The 20,524-nt window shown below is 50.3% G+C and overlaps 1 protein-coding gene across 1 annotated transcript; it reads left to right on the plus strand.

The window, feature by feature from the left end:
• Positions 1-4,134: 4,134 nt before the first annotated feature.
• Positions 4,135-18,366, plus strand: TACR1 (tachykinin receptor 1). Its single transcript, XM_042886283.1, has 5 exons — positions 4,135-5,038; positions 10,876-11,070; positions 14,189-14,339; positions 14,578-14,774; positions 15,166-18,366. The coding sequence occupies exons 1-5, from the start codon at positions 4,638-4,640 to the stop codon at positions 15,455-15,457; spliced, it is 1,236 nt and encodes a 411-aa protein (XP_042742217.1). The 5' UTR covers positions 4,135-4,637; the 3' UTR covers positions 15,458-18,366.
• Positions 18,367-20,524: the final 2,158 nt, after the last annotated feature.

Consider the following 20,524-nt stretch of genomic DNA (forward strand, 5'->3'; position numbering starts at 1 on the left):
CAGTCTTTGCTGAAGCCTCTGTTCTTACTTCGAGCTCCAGAGATCTGTGAGAAGATTTCCAGTTGAAACACAGCACTTTGGGCTGCTGATGGACTGCTACATGAAGTGCCCAACCCAGGAATGACTTTCAGCAGGTAGCTTGGAAGCAAAGCTGCTAAGTGGGAAAAAGGCCAGTTGGATGCTGCAGTTCCCCTCACACAGCAGGAGTGTGCTCTAATGGGGACCAGCATGGTGGGAACTGCTGTCCACAAGGATGCTCAGAGCCACTTCCCACTGTCCTGAGGCAGCTCATTCATTGCAGCTGTGAGACCCCCCTCTGGGCCTCTTCCAAGTCCTCCAAATTGTCTGGGTCACAGAATCATTAAGGTTGAAAAAGACCACTAAGATCATCTAGTCCCACCACCAGCCATCACCACCATGCCCACTGAACCATGCCCCTCAGTGCCATATTTGCTCTTTTCTTGAAAACCTTCAGAAAGGGGAATTCTTGTGGTGCAACAAACCATGTTGGAGGTTGGCTTCAGCAAGGAAACCTAGGCACAGGGTGAGGAAGAAGATGAGAACATGTAGGGATTAGTCACCCTAAAAGCATGCTGTTCCCAGCTTCTGAACACAAAACAGAAAAGTGTTCACAGTGCAATGAGAGAACACCTAAGAGAAGACGAGCACAGAGCCCAGCAGCCAGCTCACAGTATGGCCAGGGTTGGAAGGGACCTCAAGCATCACAAATCTCCAACCCCCTGCCACACGCAGGGCCACCAACCTCTACATTCAATACCAGCCCAGGCTGCCCAGGGCCCCATCCAACCTGGCCTTGAACACCTCAGGGATGGACAGGGCATCACAGCCTCTCTGGCAGCTGTTCCAGCACCTCACCTCTCTCTGTGTGAAGAACTCTAGGGCATCTAGAGCATCTCTAGGGCACCTGCACAGGGCTGCAGGTACAGCAGAGAGCTGCAGGAGGCTCTGAGAAGGGGGAAATTCAGAAGGGAGCTGCAGGGGAGAGGCTTAAACAGCTTGGAGGAATCCAGGGCAATGCAAATGCTGGCTCCACTTCTTTGCACAACAAATTGCCCTTGCTGACTGGGTAAAGTGACAGAAGCTGGCAGGCCAGTAGCTGTAGATGGGGGGGGGGGGCGGGGGGGGGGGATGCGCAAAAGCAGCACCAACATTACCTTCCTTGTCCCTTGCACAGGCACACAGACTGCTGTTGATCCCATTTTCCCCTCGAAAAACATCACCAGTGACCAGCAAAAGGTGAGGAGGAAGCCTTCCTTACCTCCCCTTTTCATTTAGATTCCTCCTTACAGCTCCCTAATAAATAAAATCACAATTTCCAGAGCATTGGAAAACATAAAATCTGGCAGTGGCTCCTTCCAGGCATGGAAAAATACCCTGCACCCCAAACCTACCTGGAGACAGAGCCCCAGCTGCTGCTGCCAGTACTCAAAGCAGAGGACAAAGCAAAGGAGCTCAAAGCAGAGACATTTTGCTGGGGGAAGCAGCTTTTGAACTTCCACAGAGGCTTTTTGCAGAACACAAAGACGAATTATTCACCTCCATGGGATTTTGGTGACTGTACAAAACTCAAGCATGATTTGCTCATCATCAGAGCCTCATGACTCCTCCTCAGGCCACAGGGAACAGGTAGGCTTCACACACAGGCTACTAAAAACCATAAAGCAGCCTCACCTTTAGCAGAGAAAGCATCACTTTGGAGCTGTATAGCCTCCAGCCACCCTTTTACTCCTGTGCCCCCAAGGCACAGGGACTTAGAGGACAGAGAACCAGAAAAAAAAAAACCCAACTAATTGTAGAACCCTACCCACAAAATCAGGGATCAACTGTGCTCAGTTTAAAGGGAAATCCCAGGTGGGGGGGGGCTGTAGAAGCAAGCAGATAAAGCAGGGCAGGTGTTCCCTTTGGGATCAGCTGTTCAAGGAAAAGATGTTACTGCCTGTTTGGGTGCCATCCCCAAATCTACAGGGCAGCTTGATCTGCCTGCTCTTGTGTCACCCAAGCACGAAGCCCTGCAAGCACTCTGCGCAGGATGTTGGGTGGTTAGGACCACTCTTCTGGGAGATGGCAAATCTTGAACCCCACACTGCACGTGTCACTTGCACAGGGAGATGGGGTCCAACCCCTCGGATGGGGCACGGAGCTGAGGCAGCAAAAAGGTCATCTCTGATGGTTCCCTTCAGCAGATTTTCCTCCCAGAGAATCGTGCTTTGTATGTGCTCTCATTGTTTGGTGGCCCCAGGGGGACTGCTGGGGGACCTATAGGGGAAGAGGCTCCTGTCCTGCTGGAAAACACAACAGGAAAAGTCAAGGTTTTTCCATCTGCTGATTACAAAGCTTTGCTTTGCTCTGGAAGGGCTGGCAGTGCATGCAAAGGTATACAAGCGTTCCTGGGAAAGGGGAGGAGGGGGACATCACACACAGAACAGTGCTGGCAACTTCACAGGGATCTGTAAGCATTAATTAGCTGTCACAAGCTTGCAGCAGTCTGCTCATAGCTACCAAGCGATGAGTACATCTGCTCTGTCTCATGCAGGATTTCTTCTTTGGGTTGAATTTTTTCCCCTTTTTCTCTTCTGGAATTAAAAAAACCTCCCCCTTAATGGACATTCCTCCCAGCTGCCCAGCCTGGACATGCCATGGCACACGTGTCTGTCTGCAGCCTGCTTCAGGTAGCAATTCAATTCCTCACATGGCAGCAGAATAGGAAAAAATAGGTGGTTCTTTCCAGCAGGAGTGTGCATAAGACATCGCCTCCTTTTTCCCAGTGAGAAAACGGAGGTGGAGAAACGGGTGTGATGTCCCTGTGCCCTGCAGTGGGGGCTGTTATCAGATGGGGCACAGAGGAGCCTTGCTGGGACCGGAGAGGGTTTGCTGCGGTGCGCTGAGATGGCTGCTGTTCCCCATTGCCACGGCGTCCCCTCCTTTGGGGTTTGGTCGTATTCACATTAATGCCCCAAAGCAGCGAAGGGAAAGGTTGGAAACACCTTCGCTAGCAAACCTCCCCAAGCCGGCAGGCTGCTCAGCCGTCCCTCTGCTGCATTTTTAGGCAGTGCTGCCATCGAGCGGTCCGGATGCAGGAACAGGGGACCCTCAGTGCAGCTCCTGCTTTCGGGGCTGCGGGCGATGCGGAGGCTCTAAGCTGAAATCCATCTCCTCGTCCGTCCGTCCCACCGTTAAAAAGCTCCGTCTCACTTCAACAGCGGAGCCTGTGTCAAGAACTAAAGATTTTCGGAGTCCCTCCTGCTTGCTTCAGCTCGCGAGCTGAGCCATCCTCCCTGCACAGGAGCAGCAGTGCCGTTCTCACCCCGGGGTTCGCAGTGTTGGTTTCGCAGCGTTCCCTCGGAGCGGTTCCCAGCTGATATCGGAGCCCGCAGCCATTTGGGAACATCCTTTAGCAAAGCAGGGGGACGAGCTCTGCTTCCAGAGGGGCTTTTTATCTTCATTGCATCGGTGCATCCTGAGGGAAAATCATCGCTCCCAGCACACAGCGGTGCGCTTTGCGCCCACGCTTGGCCATAACACGGTAGTGGATGAGTAAGTTAAAATCACCCCCGTCTGGTGGATGTCATAAACCTGGACTGGGGGCAGAGGGGAGCTCTGTGCCTGCACATGGACCACGTTCAAATTACAGCGGTAATTTTCGGAAAGATTGGCTGTCCCCCGGGAGCTGTTTCCTTGTCTCGTATTAGGGAAGGGGCACGGAGCCGGACCGCCCCGTTGGTGCTGCTTTGGGCAAGAAGACCATTCCTCATGACAAAAATCAAACATTTGGGTTGGGTTTTCGTTTTTTGTTGGTTATTGTGTGTATGTGTGTGTGCGTGTGAAGCCGTTGGGATCGATCCCCCACCCCCGGCTGTCCGCTGGCAGTACAGAAGCTTTGGGGTGAATCGTAGAGGCGAACGCAGCCCGCTGAGGAGGGTGAGGAGGGGGCGAGGGGCAGCGGGGGGGGCGGGGGAGGACGGGGGAGGGCTCTGGGCTCCCGGCTCCGCTCCCCGCTCTCAGGCACCGCCCGCGCCGCCTACAAAAGCCGCGGCGGTGTCTGAGCTCCGGCTGCTCTCGGAGGGTCCCGGCCCCGCTCCAGCATCAGCCGAACGGAGCCGAACGGCCCGGACCGAACCGAACCGAACCGACTGGAAGGTGAAAAGCGCTGCCCGGTCCCGCTGCGTCCCCCCCCAGGGAGAGGGGCTCCATCCCGACACGGTTGTGCTCTGCCATGGCTGCGTACCCTGCTGCGGCTGCACCCAGAAGAGGAAGGGAGCAGCACTCTGAACCAGCCGCGCCTGGAACTGCGAGGGTTTCAAACCCCGACGTGGCTGGGCTCTGAACCCGGAGGGTCCTGCACCTCGATCTGCCTTCCTGCCCCAAACCTGCGTGCCCTGAGCCAGCTGTGCCCTTAACCAGGAGGGTGCTGTGTCCCAAAGCATCCTCACCCCTGAACCCGCTGCACCCTGAAGCATCCTCACCCCCAAACCCGGAGGGTGCCGCTCCCCAAATCATCCTCACCCCAGAGTGCTGTGCCCTGAAGCATCCTCCCCACCAAATCTGCTGTATCCTCAACCCAGAGGGCTCCGTGCCCCGAAGCATCCTCGTGCCGGGTCCGGCAGTGCCACGCTGTGATGGATGACTCCCCGCCGCTGGAAGCACAGCTGGAGCACCGATGGCTGCTCAATGCCTCCCTGAACGAGTCCTCTGCCAACCAATTCGTCCAGCCCCTGTGGCAGGTGGCCCTGTGGGCCGTTGCCTATACCCTCATCGTCGTGGTGTCGGTGGTGGGGAACGTGGTGGTGATGTGGATCATCTTGGCTCACAAGAGGATGCGCACCGTCACCAATTACTTCTTGGTGAACCTGGCTTTTGCTGAAGCCTCCATGTCTGCCTTCAACACGGTGGTGAACTTCACTTACGCCATCCACAACGAATGGTACTATGGGCTGCTCTACTGCAAGTTTCACAACTTCTTCCCCATCGCTGCCGTCTTTGCCAGCATCTACTCCATGACAGCCATCGCCCTGGACAGGTGAGCACCCAACCCCAACCCCTCCCCACATCCACACTGCCTCTGCCTGCGCGCTGCGCTCAGCTCTGCCTGATATCTGGCCATGGGAAAGCACTGCAATTCAAATGGAGCTCTTTTCAGTAAAGGAGTGTGAGATAGAATCCCTCTCCTTGAGCTGTTTGCAGGTGGTTCAGGGAATCCTCTGTAGGGAATCCTTTGTCAGCTCTGCCAAAAGAGCTTTTGTAACCTATTAATGCATGTTGATAGGGTGTACTTGTACTTCGGGCATTTTTTTGTCCTTTCCCTTCTCAGCTCATCTCCAGAGCAGTCCATTCCTTTCCCAACCTCCTCATTTAGCTCACTGCTTAGCATAAAACAGTCATGTCACTAAATCATGCCTGTTGGATGCACTGCAGGAGCCCTTTCCTGGCTCCTGATCTCAGGTGCTGGGGACCTTGGAGTGATGCTCAGGTTGCATGTTGCTGCATTGCCCGCCAAACCACAGAATTTCACAAAACCACCTGGATTTTATTACTGGGGACTGAAAGGGGAGGGAAGTCCCACGGATGGCCCTCGTTGGGCTGCAGGCAGCACAAGTGAGCTGCTTTCTTCCCCAGCTTTCTGGAGGTGCTGCTGAATGGCTGAGGGCTGCCAGCAGAACAGCATCCCGTGTGCGTTCTGCCAAGGGTAAAAGTTGGGCAAAGGCTGGCAGGCTGTGGTGGCACAGGACAAGGGTCAAGGAGCACAAGTTGGCCACGTGCTGAGGGCCCTCCTCCAGGCACAGCTGGTGTGCAACTCCCTCCAAAATCTTTAATGTATGTCTTTACTGTCTTTTTGTATTGGTGCTAGGGATAAATCGAGGCTCCCAAACAGCTCTGCATGGTTACCAGTGCTCCAGGCACAATGCATTTTCCAGTGCAACCAATTTCCTGAAGAAAGCTCTGCTCTACAGTTCCTTTCCAGGGAGCAGGACACCTTTTTGGCAAACAGGGTGGGGGGAGGATTGGCACTACCATACACCAGCCTGATTTGGGCTGAAGTGCAACTACTGCCCAAACTGGCGTGGATATTTCCCAACAAGAAATTGCAGCACTGCCACAAATAGTGCAGTGACAGCTTGGGAAACAGAGCTGGAGATGGATGATGCTGTGGTTGTTAGAAACGGGCTCAGGTTTTGTTTGGCTCTGGAGTGCTTAGGAGCCTGTGAGCTGCCTCTCCCTGTGATGAATCAGGTGCAGCTGAGAAAAAAACTATGGCAATAATAAAAATGCTTTTGCTTGAAACTAGGATTGCACTTTTACCAGGAGCTGTTTCATACTGGGCACAACCAGTCTGAAAAAAATAAAATAAAACAAAGGTTAATCCTAAACAGAGGCACAGAGTTCTGAGCACTGCAACAATGGCAGGAAATGCAGGAGCTGGGGCTGGCAGCTGGAAGGCCTCCTCAGGAAAAGCAGTGCTGCTGCCACGCAGCATCCTGCAGCAGCTGGGGCCAAGCAGCCCCAACTCTGGAACTGCACAGCATGGCCTTCATCATTGGGTGTGTCGGTTCCAGAGCACAACGCGTCCCCTTCTGGCTTTGAAGGCTATGAATGTGTGCACTTCAAAGAAAGAGCCGTGAGATTCTGCTTTCTCCAGCTTCCCAGGAAAACTGGGAGCCTGTGTTGTGTCCAAGCCGCTTTGCAGCCACGTGTAGGGACATCCAGAGTTGGGTTTTTCCTGTTTCCCCTGTGTATCTGTGAGGAGCAGGATGGAGCATCACGGAACAGCAGGCATTGCATTGTCCCTGTCCTTGGGCCTGCCACTCGCCCACGCTGTTAGCAAACTGCTGCAGGAGGGATGGACCTCCTTGCTGAGGATCCTGGAGTATTTGTGGAATCAGAGCCAGACCAGCACGCAGGGCTGGGCAATCGAACTGGGATCCTATTTATATGCTGCTTCTTTTTTTTTTTTTTTTTTTAAATCACACTCCATTAAGTGTCTCAAAATCCGTCCATGTGCCAGCAGGAGCTGCAGAAACACCAAACCTGCAAAGCTTCCTTCACCTCCACGGCTCCTAACACCACCAGCCTGCAGCTGAGACCTGTTCATATCTCCACAACCCCATACTAGATGCATCAGAAAAGCTGGCTTGGAAAATTATTTATCCTTGCAAGCTTGAACTCCCAGTTTAGATGAACCAGCTGAATACCAGGAATACATTCGCCTGCTCAATGACCCCGTGCCTTCCCCAAGAGGCGATTACTGCAGATAGAAACCCTCTGGAGAGGACAAATTACATCAGTGGGCAGACATATTAATTAGTCATTTACGCCCTAATATAGCACAAGTTCTTTTAATCTTGACTTAATGGTCTTCTGGGGCTTGCAGGGCAGAACTTTGATTTGCGCCTGACAATGCGTAACTGCGCCCTGCTGGGATGGGATTTGGAAGAAGAGCAAGTGGGAGGGAAGGGAGCCTGGGGGGACAAGCTGAATTCAGCAGGTCAAAAGCTAACTGGCATCCTTTTTTTCTTCCTCTTCTGCTGTGATAAATATGTGATGAAGATGAAATAGCAACAGGCTGGTGGGTGGCTGGGCAGTGTAGGAGCTCAGGTGTTAGACATGCCTCTGAGGTGCTCAGCTGCAAGCAGAGCAGTGGCACGAGCTGCTGGAGGGGAGATATTCTGCTTGTTTGATGGCTTTCCTAATTTAGCCCTTAGTTTGTTCTTAACACTTCGATGGCTCAGCTGGATTCACGCATGCACTGAGTGCAACAGATCTCAGATTTGTCAGCCCTGCGTTTCCCCCATTCATCCCTCAGCTCTAAGTGGTGCCATGGGGCTTCCTGCTTTCCTTAAGCAGCACTTGGTGAGGTCACAGAGCCCCCCGAGAGGGCTGTGCTGTGCTTTGGATCCTCCTCTCCCATCTCATCACTATCAGCAATGCAATGAACACTGGGGGGCCCTCTGCCTCCTCCCCAGCCTGCTGCCAATTCTGGGCTTTGGTCCTTTTCTGTCTGCATTTGGCAAAAAAAAGAAATGTGTCGTGTTCATTCTCCAGGCAGGCTCCAGCTTTCCAGATGCAATTAATAGCGCATTTGAGGCAGTGTAGCCATCTTGCTACGTAATAAGTGATACACTCAGAGCTGCCCTGCTACAACGCTGTACTCAGATGCTATTGCTTCACCATGGTAACAACCCCCCCAATCCGAAATACAATAAAATATTTAAAACAACAGCAAATGGCATTACCTACGTCACCAAAAGGAAAGCATCTGGCCTAAAGTCGTGTCCTTCAGTGCAGTGGATATATAAAGCTGCTGGCAAATGGAGCAGTCTTCAGTCCCATTGAGTTCTGGGGGGAAAGAAAAAGGGATAAGCATTAGCATGAAGGTGAAAGGAGCTGGGCAGCCCTGGGCTTGCAAAACTAACCATCAGGTGTGAAGCTCCCATCCCAAAGGCAAGCAGAGCAGGCCATTTCATCTTGAGGAAGAGGTATCATTAATTCTTCCCAACCCAACATCTCCTGCAGCCCAGTATGCGCTTCACCCCCTCAGAACACTTACAGCCCATCAGGAACAAAACCTTTTCATTAATGCAGAAAATCTGCCCTTAAATCTTCAATCAAGGACCCTCTGCCCATATAAAAATGGGACATCAGGAGCCCACGGTGGTTCTTCACCAGCTGCCCATGGGGATATGCCTTCCCCTCCCCAGCTCCTGCAAACCACCGCTCCTGTCTGGCCAGGAGAACCGCCCTCCTGAGCAGTGGAGAAAAGAATAAATCTCTCTAATAGGACACAGGGAGATGGGCAGAGCGGGGCCACAGAGGCACTTTGCAAGGAGAAATACGAGCGAATAAACTCATTAGCCTGCTTTTAAGAATCTGCTTCCCACTAGAGCAACTGGGACCTGCACCACTTTGCTCTGATTGATGTCTTTGTGCCCCAAATCAGGCATGCATCTGCCTGCAGGACCACCAGCAACTTGCAGGTGCCCTGAAACATGATAGGTGCTTCCCCAGAAAGGAAGACACACCAACCTATAGGGGAAAGAAACCGGAAAGCTCGACCAGTCAGCAAGGAACTGAGAGATGGTTGGGATGGATGGACCCAGCACTGGAAGAAGGCAAAAGAAGCTGCTTTGTTTCCCCACTGGAATTTTCCCACCCCAGTATGAGCATGACAGTGGCTGTTACTTGAGCTAAGGAGGCCACGAAACCATATTCTGTGCTCCTCTCTTCCCTGCAGTGTAATTTTGCATCAAATGTTCTTGTCAAGCAAAAGAAAAAAACAGCAAGGATGCAGTTATTAAAATGTTGAGACAACTCTCTGCTTGCTGATACAATTATTATTTAATTAGGCAGTATTTTAATATGAAATAATGATCAAATTATTCTCAGGATGTTTGCACATTTCCATCTATCTCCAGTATCATCAGATCCTCTAAGCAGCCTGGACCCTTATGAGCCTTTTTCCTGGCAGTTTGGAAATTGCTGCCAAAAAGTAGAATGTAGGGCCAGTGTTTCCTAAAGCACCACTGGTTGGCTTCCTCCTGCCCCCCTCTCCCCATCCTTGCAATGCTGGCATTTTTGTTTTCTTTTTTGACTTTTTGGTTATATTAATTTTGCTGTCTTCTTCCTGTTGTGGACACCAGAGCATCACAGATCGGTGGTGGTTGGAAAGGTCTCTGGGTAAGGGGGTTGGGGCTTAACTCGTTGTTTTATCAATTGTTTGAGCATTTTATTACCTGCGAGGGTTTCTGCAGCCACAAAGTGCTTGAATCTGATAAGGAAAATCCTCCAAAGTGCAGTGGCAGAAATTAGATCAGAGCAGCAGTACATAGGATAACCCCAACCAAACCTCCTCCAGTTCCCATGGTGGAGCAGTGGGGATGTAGAAGCCTGGAGCTCAGTGCGTTGCTGGCTGCTGTGCAGAGCAGTGCCAGCATCCATTCCCTTCACTTTTACTCACCAGCTTCTGTTTCTGGCGCCAAAGATCTCGCAGAGATTTTAGAAGGATAATTATCAGGTGAATTTGCAGCTGCACAAAGCTGATAAGGTTTGGTACCCTGGGGCAGAGGAAGAGCTGATGGTGGTGCGTATTTCTCTATTAATCTCTGCACCTTTTTCACAGCAAATGGACACATAATGGAACACTGGGACTATTTTCACCCAGGAGAAAACGAAAAGCAAAAACTGTCCATCGTCTGAAAAGAGTAGAGGGGAGTGGAGGAACAGAGAACGCTGCGAATGCCTCAGGCTGTAACATGCAGAGCAATGCAACGTTTCTTCTCGTCGCATGACGACAGTGTTTCCAAAGCTTGACATGGGGGAGGGAAATAAAACATTTGCAGTGTGCTCACTTAATCCTTCCAGCGCTGCTGGCTGCTGTCAGCTTTGTAAAACCAGATTTGCAGAAGGATAAATTCAATCTGCCCCGTCGTCACTGGAGTCTGCCTCATGTATGATGACTGATGTTCAGGATGGAAGATCCCGTGAGCCAGGCAGATATGGGGCAGCTCCAGCATGCTTCGTTTCGGTTCTCCTATTTGGAAGCCTTTGCACTGCAATTTACTGTATAGATATGATTTTGGTCCAGTGCAAAACTATTGAGTGCTGCCAACAGAGGTGCTGCCAGACAACAGCATCAGATCTGAGTACAGTGCAGATCTGAGCCCCTCACTACAAGAAAGATATTGAGGCCACGGAGTGTGCAAGAGACTTGGTTGGGTGTGAAAGAATTGGATGCTCTGTGTGTGGCATGGAGGGCTGCTAAGATGCACAAAGCAGGTGTCAGAAGCACAACACACACACAGGAGATCTGAGACAGCCTCCAAAGCTTCCAAGCTTTGATTTCTTCTCTTGCTCACCTTGCAGGTACATGGCCATCATCCACCCGCTGCAGCCCCGGCTCTCAGCCACCGCCACCAAAGTGGTCATTGGTGTCATCTGGCTCCTGGCCTTCCTGCTGGCCTTCCCACAGGGCTACTATTCGGTGACAGAGGAGCTGCCGGGCCGACTGGTGTGCCTGGTGGCATGGCCGGAGCACAGCACCAACGTGTATGGAAAAACGTGAGTCAGAATTTCCAAGCAGAATGGACAAATTGACCTATAAAAAAAAAAGGTAGAAAAAGTATTTAAAAAAAAATGATAAAAGGAAGTGGGGAAGGCTGAGAAGGGACGAAGGCTCCTTGGGATGGGGAAATCCTCAGCCCACTCGGGGTAAGGCTGGTGCTACATGGCTGATGATAGCAAGATCTGCGTCTATAGCATGGTGAGGCACACTGAGGTTAATTAAGCTGAGTGTGGTGCTCCTTGTGGTCCATGCTGTGTGAGCTCCCAGCCCTTCTACAGTGCTCATCCTTGAGGGAAACTCATATCCAACTGTTAAGATGCAACTGTGGGATGCAGTCTGCATTACGCCCAGGGGCTGCATGGCTCTGTTTTTTTGTAGCACCTTTCCTTCAGCTTACATCTTTGCAGGCTTCCTAGGGTGAGATTTACTCCTGTAAGAAGTAGCGTTGTATCAGGTGTACCTTGGCCAGGCAGTAACAGAGCAAACTGTCTGGGGATGTGTTGAGCTCAAACGCCTCAAAAATTCACTCAAATGCTTCAAAAAACAAGCTCTGAAAAGAGGCCTTTGCAGAACCAGCTTAGGATGAAAGGTGGATGCCTGGACAGGAGGGCTCAGCAGCCATTCCTTCGTACCCACCAGGGTTCCAGCTAATTACATCTGGCATTTCTAACAGGTCTGGGCAATCCTGCTGGACTGCCAGCACATGGTCCTCCACAGTTTGCTCTTTGAGGTCTGAGTCATGCAGTGAGCTAAATGTCATGAGGAAAAGGAGGGAAAAAGCAACCTTTGCGACTCCAGTCCCACAGAGCAATGAATTAGTGCTGTGAAATGGTGCTAGAGGCAAAGCAGGGGATGTGCACACAGGAAAAAGTGCTCAAAGCCAACGTGAGCCTGTCCACAAAGCAAGAGCTGAGCTGAGGATGGCCTCGCTGACATCCAAAGTGTTTTTCAACCTCCATGATTCCGTGCAACTGCAGTAAATGCAGCCAGCATGAAGAAACTCAGCCCAAGAGGGTTGAGCCCCCCCAAGTCCCCCAGCACAAAGAAGTGACCAGCACAGGCCCAGGGCCTCACTTTGACAAATCATTCACCGTTTGGCCGTCTACCAGAGCCATTGCCTTTTCAAGAGATGACTCAAGAGCAAAACACCACTACTGACCCACGGATAATTTGGAAGCTGGGTGCCACCCCAAAGCCTGCTCATCCCAAGCTCTTTGGTGAGCAGGGCATTTAGCAAACAGTTGAGGGCAGCCAGGAGAGAAGATGCTAAACTGAGGCTTTTCTGTAGACAAATCTCAAACAGCTGCTGAGGACTGAAAATAGTTTGCAGCTCAGCCGTAGCACAAAATGCTGTCCAAATCATGGGAACCCACTTGCAGAGAGCCAGAGATCATATATGTTATCTTACTGCCCCCAAAATAACTGCAGATGGGTGTTTGGGCCCCTGTCAAACACCATTCCTGCTTGCACGGCTGTAGTGCAATTATTTAAGGCAGGAGGTGCCGCGTCTGCACCAGGAGCTGGTGACTCAGCTCCCTTCCATTCATTTTGATTCATTAAGGGGCAAAACTGCACCACTCATTGGCTTATCAGGGAGATACCAGCCCACAGTCCAGACAGCAGCTGCCTCCTCCCATGTCCCTGTCACCTCTGCTACGTGCTCCCCTGTTCTTCACAAGTTACTAAATCCCCACGCTGAAGACTTCCAAATCACAAAATCCAGGCTTCCCTGCCTGCTCTCATGCTATGATCCTTGTAGAGTAATAAATGGATGGGTTTCATCCAAAATACAAAAATAATGAACCAAAAAGCAGGATGTGTTGGCAATCCCTCTTCTTGCCATGCTTCTGTGGCTCTGAAAATAAGGACGTGTCTTGCTTGCATTATTTAATGGTTGCTCTGGGGCTTTTCTGCATCACTCTCCATACTTTGCAGCTTGTTTAAGACTCTGCTTTGCACAGCAACAATGAAATCTTCATCATGGAGCCACAGAGACGCCTCTTTAATTAGCAAAATAGAAAACAGTCCTACAAAATCCAGCTGAAATGCGATTAGCCCTGGGTGGAGAGGAGACCAAATGAGATTGCAGGTACAAAACGAGGAGGAGATGGCATGGCAGTGTGGGTCTGGGGCCAACCTCGCCCCTGCCAGAGCAGAAGGAGTTGCATCAGGCACGAGCCTGACCCACGACTTACACTTTGGAGAGATTATTCAATCTGAGCTCCTAGGAGGAGAGAGTGCAAGAACAGAGCAAGGCTACAGAGCCTTTATCCGCGTTATAAAGGGATGCAAAGATCCTGCCCTCCCCATGAGTGCGGAAGACCAAGCAGTTGGATCAGCAGTGGGAAGGAACACAGCTTGGAGCAGTGCCGCACTGGAGGCAAAGGCTATTTCTACCACACTGCTTTTATGAACTGCACGTTGACCTTTTGCTAGCAAGAGCTTCCCGCAGCTCAACTTCTGTGCACTGTGCATGGAGCTGCTCCCAGCTGTGTTTACAGCAGTGGGGACTAAGATGTCTTCTGCTGCCTGAGCAGAGCCAAACCTATGGTGGATCAGGAGTCCAAGCTAAGACCTTGCGTTTGACATGCAGGGAAATCCTGCATTTCTCTTTAAGGTTCCTATCACAGAATCACAGAGTTGTGGGAGCTGGAAGGGACCTCCAGAGATCCACTAGTCCAACCCCCTTTGCCAACCCTATCCTTTACGTATGTTCTGTTTTGTGTTTGTCTTGTTTTAATACATTTGCACAGGACTGCTAGATGAAAGATTTGACAAGGATGAGTTTTCACCTTCAGGATAAATTAGGGTGTAAATAAAGTAGATGTGACAGTAGAGCTACATCAGCTAAGATGTCTTTGCTATGCACAGGTAACATAAGTAAGTCTTTCACTGGCTTCTCTCTCCATCTCTGGAGGGTGCTGGCATGCCAGAAGCCAGCAGTGGAGGCTTGGAAGAGATTGGGATGAAACTGAGGAGTTCTTCCTGGTTCCAGGCACCAGAGGAATCATGCTACAATCCCTCTGCCCCTGTGAAGCTGTGCTTCCAAGGTTGGTTTGCAAGAAACAGGCTGACTAGATAGAGGATGCACTCAACAGCCATCATCTTTTCTAGGTATCACTTCTGCATGACTGTCCTGATCTACTTCTTGCCACTGCTGGTGATAGGCTGTGCCTACACCGTGGTCAGCATCACCCTCTGGGCAAGCGAGATACCTGGTGACTCCTCCGACCGCTACCACGAGCAGGTCTCAGCAAAGAGGAAGGTAAGGAACCTCAGGCACATTAGCAGCCATCATTCACACTCAATCCTGACTGATCACAGCCAAAAAGAATGTAGCAAGATGGAAACAGATTGTTGTTCCTAAAGGAGCAGAAAGCGTCCTCCAAACATGCGTCCTCCGTGATGCTGAGCGTGTGTTCCCTGCTGAAAGGTCTCTGAGGTGTCTGGATGGTGACTTGTGACACAAGTCCTCCCTGCCCTGCGCTCTCTTTTCCTCACAGGTGGTGAAGATGATGATCATTGTGGTGTGCACGTTTGCGCTCTGCTGGCTGCCCTACCACATCTACTTCACCCTGCAGTATTTCAACCCCGAGTGGTACCTGCAGAAGTTCATCCAGCAGGTCTACCTGGCCGTCATGTGGCTGGCCATGAGCTCCACCATGTACAACCCCATCATCTACTGCTGCCTCAATGACAGGTGGGTTTGAGCTCAGCACAGCAGGGCGGGGAGAAGAGAGAAACACAGAGGGCTCTGATGGAGGAGACTTTGGATAGAGGTGTTCTAGGATGGCGCTGTTCTGTCCTCTTCCAGGGGTTGTGTTTGCTGTGGGGACAAGACTCACCTCAATAAGTTTTCCCTGAAGTCTCTGTGGGATCTGAAGTCATTCATGTTTCAAAACAACCCTCTCTACTCCTCATTGGGATTTATCAGTGGTGGCTTTTTGTTTTTATTTTCACATCTGAATGAAAAGCAATGTCTGTTTCACTGTTCAGCAGTGTTTAGCTCTGGCCTCTCATGTCCAGTGGGTTCCTCTCCCCATCCCCACTTTCCTCACCCCTGCCTCTCTGCAATCCTTCTGTCCCCCCAGGTTCCGCGTGGGCTTCAAGCATGCATTCCGGTGGTGCCCATTCGTCAGTGCTGCTGAGTACGAGGGCCTGGAGATGAAGTCAGCCAGGTACCTGCAGACGCAGAGCAGCATGTACAAGGTCAGCCGGATAGAGACCACCGTGTCCTTGGCGGTTGGTGCCGCTGAGGAGGAGCTGGAAGAGAGCAAAAAGGGCAAACGCCTCTCTGTAGACATGACCTCCAATGGCTCCTCACGCAGTGACTCCAAAACTGTCTCCGAAAGCTTCAGCTTCTACTCCAACACACTCACCTAAGCGGCTCCCAAGCTCTATAAGCCACCCGTCTGGATGCTGCCATACCTTTCCTTCACCAGGATGCTCCAGTGTGTGATCCACCCAGCATCATCACCTGGTTTTAATGTACTGGCTTCTGTCTGTGCTGTTTTTTCATCTCCTGCTGTGCTGCTGCTCACCTGTGATGCTTGAGTGAACCCAAGAGCAAAAGCTTCAGACTGGTTTCATGTGTTCCATCATGGCTCATCTTCAAATACAAGCAAGGTTTCTCTGGCCTCCATCTTGCTCTCTGCCTCTCCAACCTGCCATGTGCTGATAGGCTGCAGAAATGGAGCAGAGCTGGGTTTTTCTCTTAAAGCAGAAGTACAATGCTGGCAGGCACTTCCCTGCTCTCTCAGTGCATCCAACCTCCACGGGAAAATGAATAAATCTTTCCTGCTCCCAACTTTAATTTCATTCTGTCCTTCCCAGTTGAGTATCCAGAGAGGTATTCAATACCAAAATCAAGCAGAAATGCTGTTTTCAACTTCAGAATACCCTTGTGGCACCACCGGCCACTCAGTGCTTCAGCTGGAAATGGTGGTCTGTAGCCTCAGCTCATCTCCAGCACCCACTGTTCTGCAAAGACCCACTCCACAACACAGCTCAGCTCATCAAATCAGGGGTCTTGGAAGGGATTTCAGAACTAAGCCAGGCTTTGGTTGCCATTAATCATTCATCTGTGCCAAAATCAATCACTGTGATCTCACACTGGGCCTAAGGCGATAGGTCACACATAGATTTTGGAAGTCTCTGGAGCTCTGGAGCAGAACTGACTGAATGCACAAGTTCTTCACAACCTGGAAGTGCCTGGAGCTGCTCAGAAAGAGGCACAGTAGGTTTCCGTTGGAAAAACAAAGCTTTGTCAACATAAAATGTTGGAAGGATGACATGAATTTTGCAGGAATTTTGACTCAGGGGAGAGTAGAAATGATTTCACTCACACTTCCTGGATTTTGTTTTAACCAGGGAAACGTTTCTCTTTTCCTCTCCCTGGCTTGTGTATGAAACATTAAGGTTATGATGTGTAACTTGGCTGTTTGTTATGTTTTAGTCCTGTTCTGATGGTGCAATTTTCACCAGGGGCTGCTCTCAGCAAGGGCTCCTTTGGTCAGTAAATGTATGGAAGGGGGGAATAATGAAATAAAATGAGAAGTTGGTAAATGTAGCTCGTTAGGAACAAACCCAGCAGTCTGGGGCTGTTGTATTGACTGCTCCTTCCTGCTCAAGAGCTGCTGGCATAATCTCTCACTTTTTTGGTGCAGAAATCAGACTCACAAAGTGGGCTGAACTTTGCCACAAGCTCCACAGGTGCTGTGCTGCCAATACATGAGAAGGTGCTACAAACCAGAGCCAAATGCTGATTTACTTCCAGCTGCCAGCCCAAAATGAAGGCAAAAATGAATGTCTCAAAGTGGACTGGAGAGCCAGCAAGTAAGGCCAGCAGAGATCTGGTCCGCACGCACCATCCTTGAGCACACAAGTTTGAGCTAGCTTATGAGCTTACAGAAGGCAGCATTCAAATGCACAGAAAATAACCAGGCTGCCTTTTTTCTCCCCCATGTCTGATGCCCTGACGCTGCGATCATGAGATGTGCAGAGAAATGACGGCCGTCTTCTCACAAGCAATGCTCAGTTGAAACAGGAGATAACCCCAGGAGAGTGCATGGAGACCTCAGTTCAAGGCTTGCAGCCTGAAATGCTTCTTGTGCCCCTTGTACAAAGCTGTCTCTTGAGATAAAGCAGGCAGAATTCCCACCAGCTACAAACTGGGATGTCCAAGCGGGTAGGAATGTCTCTAGTGGAAGTTTTCATCAGATGGAGGCCAACACAGGAAAAGCAAAATGCTCTGGGTAAATGGGAACATGTCCAAAGCCAAAGGCTTTCCCAACTCCAAGTGCCAAGCTGTCTCACAGGTGGAGGTGGGAACCCGAATAAGGCTACTGTAACGTTTAGGCTCCAGGCCAACCTGTGACATGGGGTGTTTGCAGCAGGGCTGTGTCCATGCTGATGACATGCTGCGTTCACCGTGTTCTTGGTGTGCAAAAGCAGCAGTGAAGTCTTCTTCTGAAGACTGAGATGCCCATTAAAAGACTCACCTGCCTGGAAAGGTATGGGACCTCTGATCACGCCAACTGCTGCAGTACATCCAGCAGATTTCCTATTGACAGCTCACTGGCGATACAGAGGCTTTTCCTACTTTGTTAAGCCTGGTTTTCTAGTTTGCTTTCAGATCTCTGCTTAGAAATTCAGTTGCAAAGCAAGAGAGTTTCTTTGCCTCCTTCCTGATTCTCTGAAATGCAAGACCACACAGCCAAAGCTCCCAGCACGAGAGCACCTCGCTTTTGCTTGCTATTAATAATTATAGAAACAAAACTCAACCACACAACTTTCAGGCTTCAGCAACCTGCTAGCCCAGTCACACCATCCTGCATCCCCAAACCTGTCTCCAGCTGAGTCATTCACACAGTGGTTTTCATGAAAACATCCAACTTGGTCCCTTCTCTCATGGCTCATCTGCCCAAAATACCATCCCTGTTGGAGCTTCTATCACACCCCATCAGTGAAATGTGCTCACTGGGGCATGTCAGAGGGACAATGAATCCCAACAGCAGCTGAGGGTACAAGAAGACTCTCTGGTGTCTCTGCCCTTAACCTTTCCATGCCAGACAAAAGGTGTCCAGTTTCAGTGCAATACAATACGCCTGAGGGATGTGATGGGACGAGCTGGGCTGCAGCGTACATTTAGGGTTTGGGTATTTGGTGTGGTGCAGTGCAGAGGAGCTTTGGGTGAGGTTCCTCCCTTGGTAGCATCTCCATACAGCAAAAGCTTCCCCACACAGAGCCCTCCTGTTCCAAATGGCCTCTCTAATTATTGGGTTTGTTCAGTCCCTGTGGATTTTCATAAATAAATGTTTCTTTTGTTGAGGCTCTCTTGCAACTGGTTAATGAGCCACGGCTGTGGGAGGCAGTGACCAGCAGCATGGTGGGAGTAGGGCAGAATGGGTGAACCAAGAGCGGGTTATAATTAGCAGCTCTTAATTAGAGGAGCATTGCTGAGACACATTTGATGGGCATCATATGCCTATTAAGCCCTGCTTCTTTATTTCCATGGGTTACTTTATCATGCAAAAGGGAGAGGATGGATGGTGTCACACAGTGTTGCTGTGCTCCCAGAGAACCTCTCTGCAGTGGGAATGTGAAAGCAGATCTCAAACCTCTCTGCAGTGGGAATGTGAAAGCAGATCTCAATTCTCAGAGTCAGTTCGTCTCATAGAATCACTCAGGTTGGAAAAGACCTTAAAGATCATCCAAAGGTGAGGTCAGCATCAACACACCGCCCTTCCAAAGGGGTTCGCATCACTTCCCACACGCACTTGCACATGACAGGAACGTGCTTCTTTGCTGTAAGAAATGCTCACTGTCACAGTGATCTGCTGCAGAAATCATACAAGCAAATCCAAATTTCCCATGCCCCAGCCCATAGCAATTTGCTCATTTCCTCCCCCTGCAATCAGATATGGAAACCTCCAAATCAAAAGTGCCCCGGTGGGTTTGCATCAGGGTGGGAAGGATTTAAGGAAATGGACAGAGGGATTGTGCCCTGTATTTGCTGCCTGGCAAAGCACTGCAGAGCTCTTCTCTATCAGTATCCTGCTTCCCCAGCTGAGAGCTCTGCTGCTTGTTGGACGCCATCACCCTCTGGCACAGCAAGCAGCACACACTGGAACAGTACCTGCAAAACCCTCCGGTCTCGTTATCAGAGCAAAGTCCAGATGTGCAGCTGAGACAAGAAGTCAGGCTGTGCTACAGCAGTGAAAGCAGGATGAACATGAGCACAACAGAGCAGCTGCCCAGAGCAGCAGCTTGTTTGCACCTGTACTCTTGTCTTTTTATAGCTGCTGACAGCCATCCCGGCAGGTAGTGCAGACATCAGTGACACCATCAGTCTGATTATTTACTACAGTAAAGACATAAGTTCAACTTGATTAATGTTTCTGGATTCCACAGTGCTTGGCATAAATGTTTGCTTAATGCACGAGTCAAAAATATCCTCAGAAAATGAAAATTAGGGATAGTCAATTGCTTGCTGCTGTGCACCAGTGTTTAAACTGGGGTTTCCATAGCACCAAATGCTGTGTTACATCATTATGCCAAAGAGCTGAATGAGAAGCAGCTTAAGTGTGAAGTGTGTGGAGGGCAGAGGGTTCTTCCTGTCTTTCATCTGACCTCCTGGCCTCCTCACTTCAATTTCTGCACAGATCATGGTGGGTTTTGGTTTCCCTCTCACAAATGAGGCGACTCAGTGAATTACAGACACCACTTCAACGTGGCCTGCTTGTTCAGACAAGCAATTATGTTTTGTCACTGAACTAAATGAATCAAGCATCAGCTAATGAAAGATCTGAGAACCTGCTGTGGCGATTCAAAAATCAACCCAATCCAATTGCAAGTGTGAAACGAGGATTAAGAGCAGTTCCCATATTCTTGGTGCAGCCAAGTAAACACATCAAGAGGGCTTTGCATCAGCAAGACCCAAATACCTGAGAAGCAACTAAGGAAAGGAAGGGAGTGGGAGAGAACAATTACTGCTAAATAGGATGCTTGAGCATGGCGATGGTTCTGATGAGTTCAATTAAAAGTCAAATGTGATTGATTTGAGCAATTTGATGGGCAGAGAAGTGTCACAGAGGGGTCTGGTATGTCCTGGTGTGACTGCTGGTCTCACTGCATGACATCAGGTTGCTCAAGGCCTCATCCTGGAACATCCAGGACAGAGATCCTGCCACAACCAGTGCACCCACAGGAACAACCTATGCTGATCCTGCCTTCCCCTTTCACTTTCATATAAGCAGCTATAAGCTTTCCAACCAAAACATTCTGGCTACAGAAAGCTGAAGTGTCAAGCAGCACACTTCTCTTGCAGGCACAGTCATTATGAACAGCAGCATTTCACACTCCTAAGAGCATTAGCATGCAAAACACTTCCAAAAATATGATTCCTACTTGCAAAGCAGGTTGTGCTGTCCAGATTGATGCATGGCATCA

This window comes from Lagopus leucura, unplaced genomic scaffold, assembly GCF_019238085.1.
Source record: "Lagopus leucura isolate 7727_CA_CO unplaced genomic scaffold, USGS_WTPT01 Super-Scaffold_100056, whole genome shotgun sequence".
Lineage (NCBI taxonomy): Eukaryota > Metazoa > Chordata > Aves > Galliformes > Phasianidae > Lagopus > Lagopus leucura.

Bases quoted from the DNA above. Each gene is read 5' to 3' on its own strand.
- TACR1 (XM_042886283.1), top strand. From the start codon at position 4,638: ATGGATGACTCCCCGCCGCTGGAAGCACAGCTGGAGCACCGATGGCTG. The intron at 5,039-10,875 runs GTGAGCACCCAA...CTCACCTTGCAG, and splicing joins ACAGCCATCGCCCTGGACAG to GTACATGGCCATCATCCACC. The intron at 11,071-14,188 runs GTGAGTCAGAAT...CATCTTTTCTAG, and splicing joins ACCAACGTGTATGGAAAAAC to GTATCACTTCTGCATGACTG.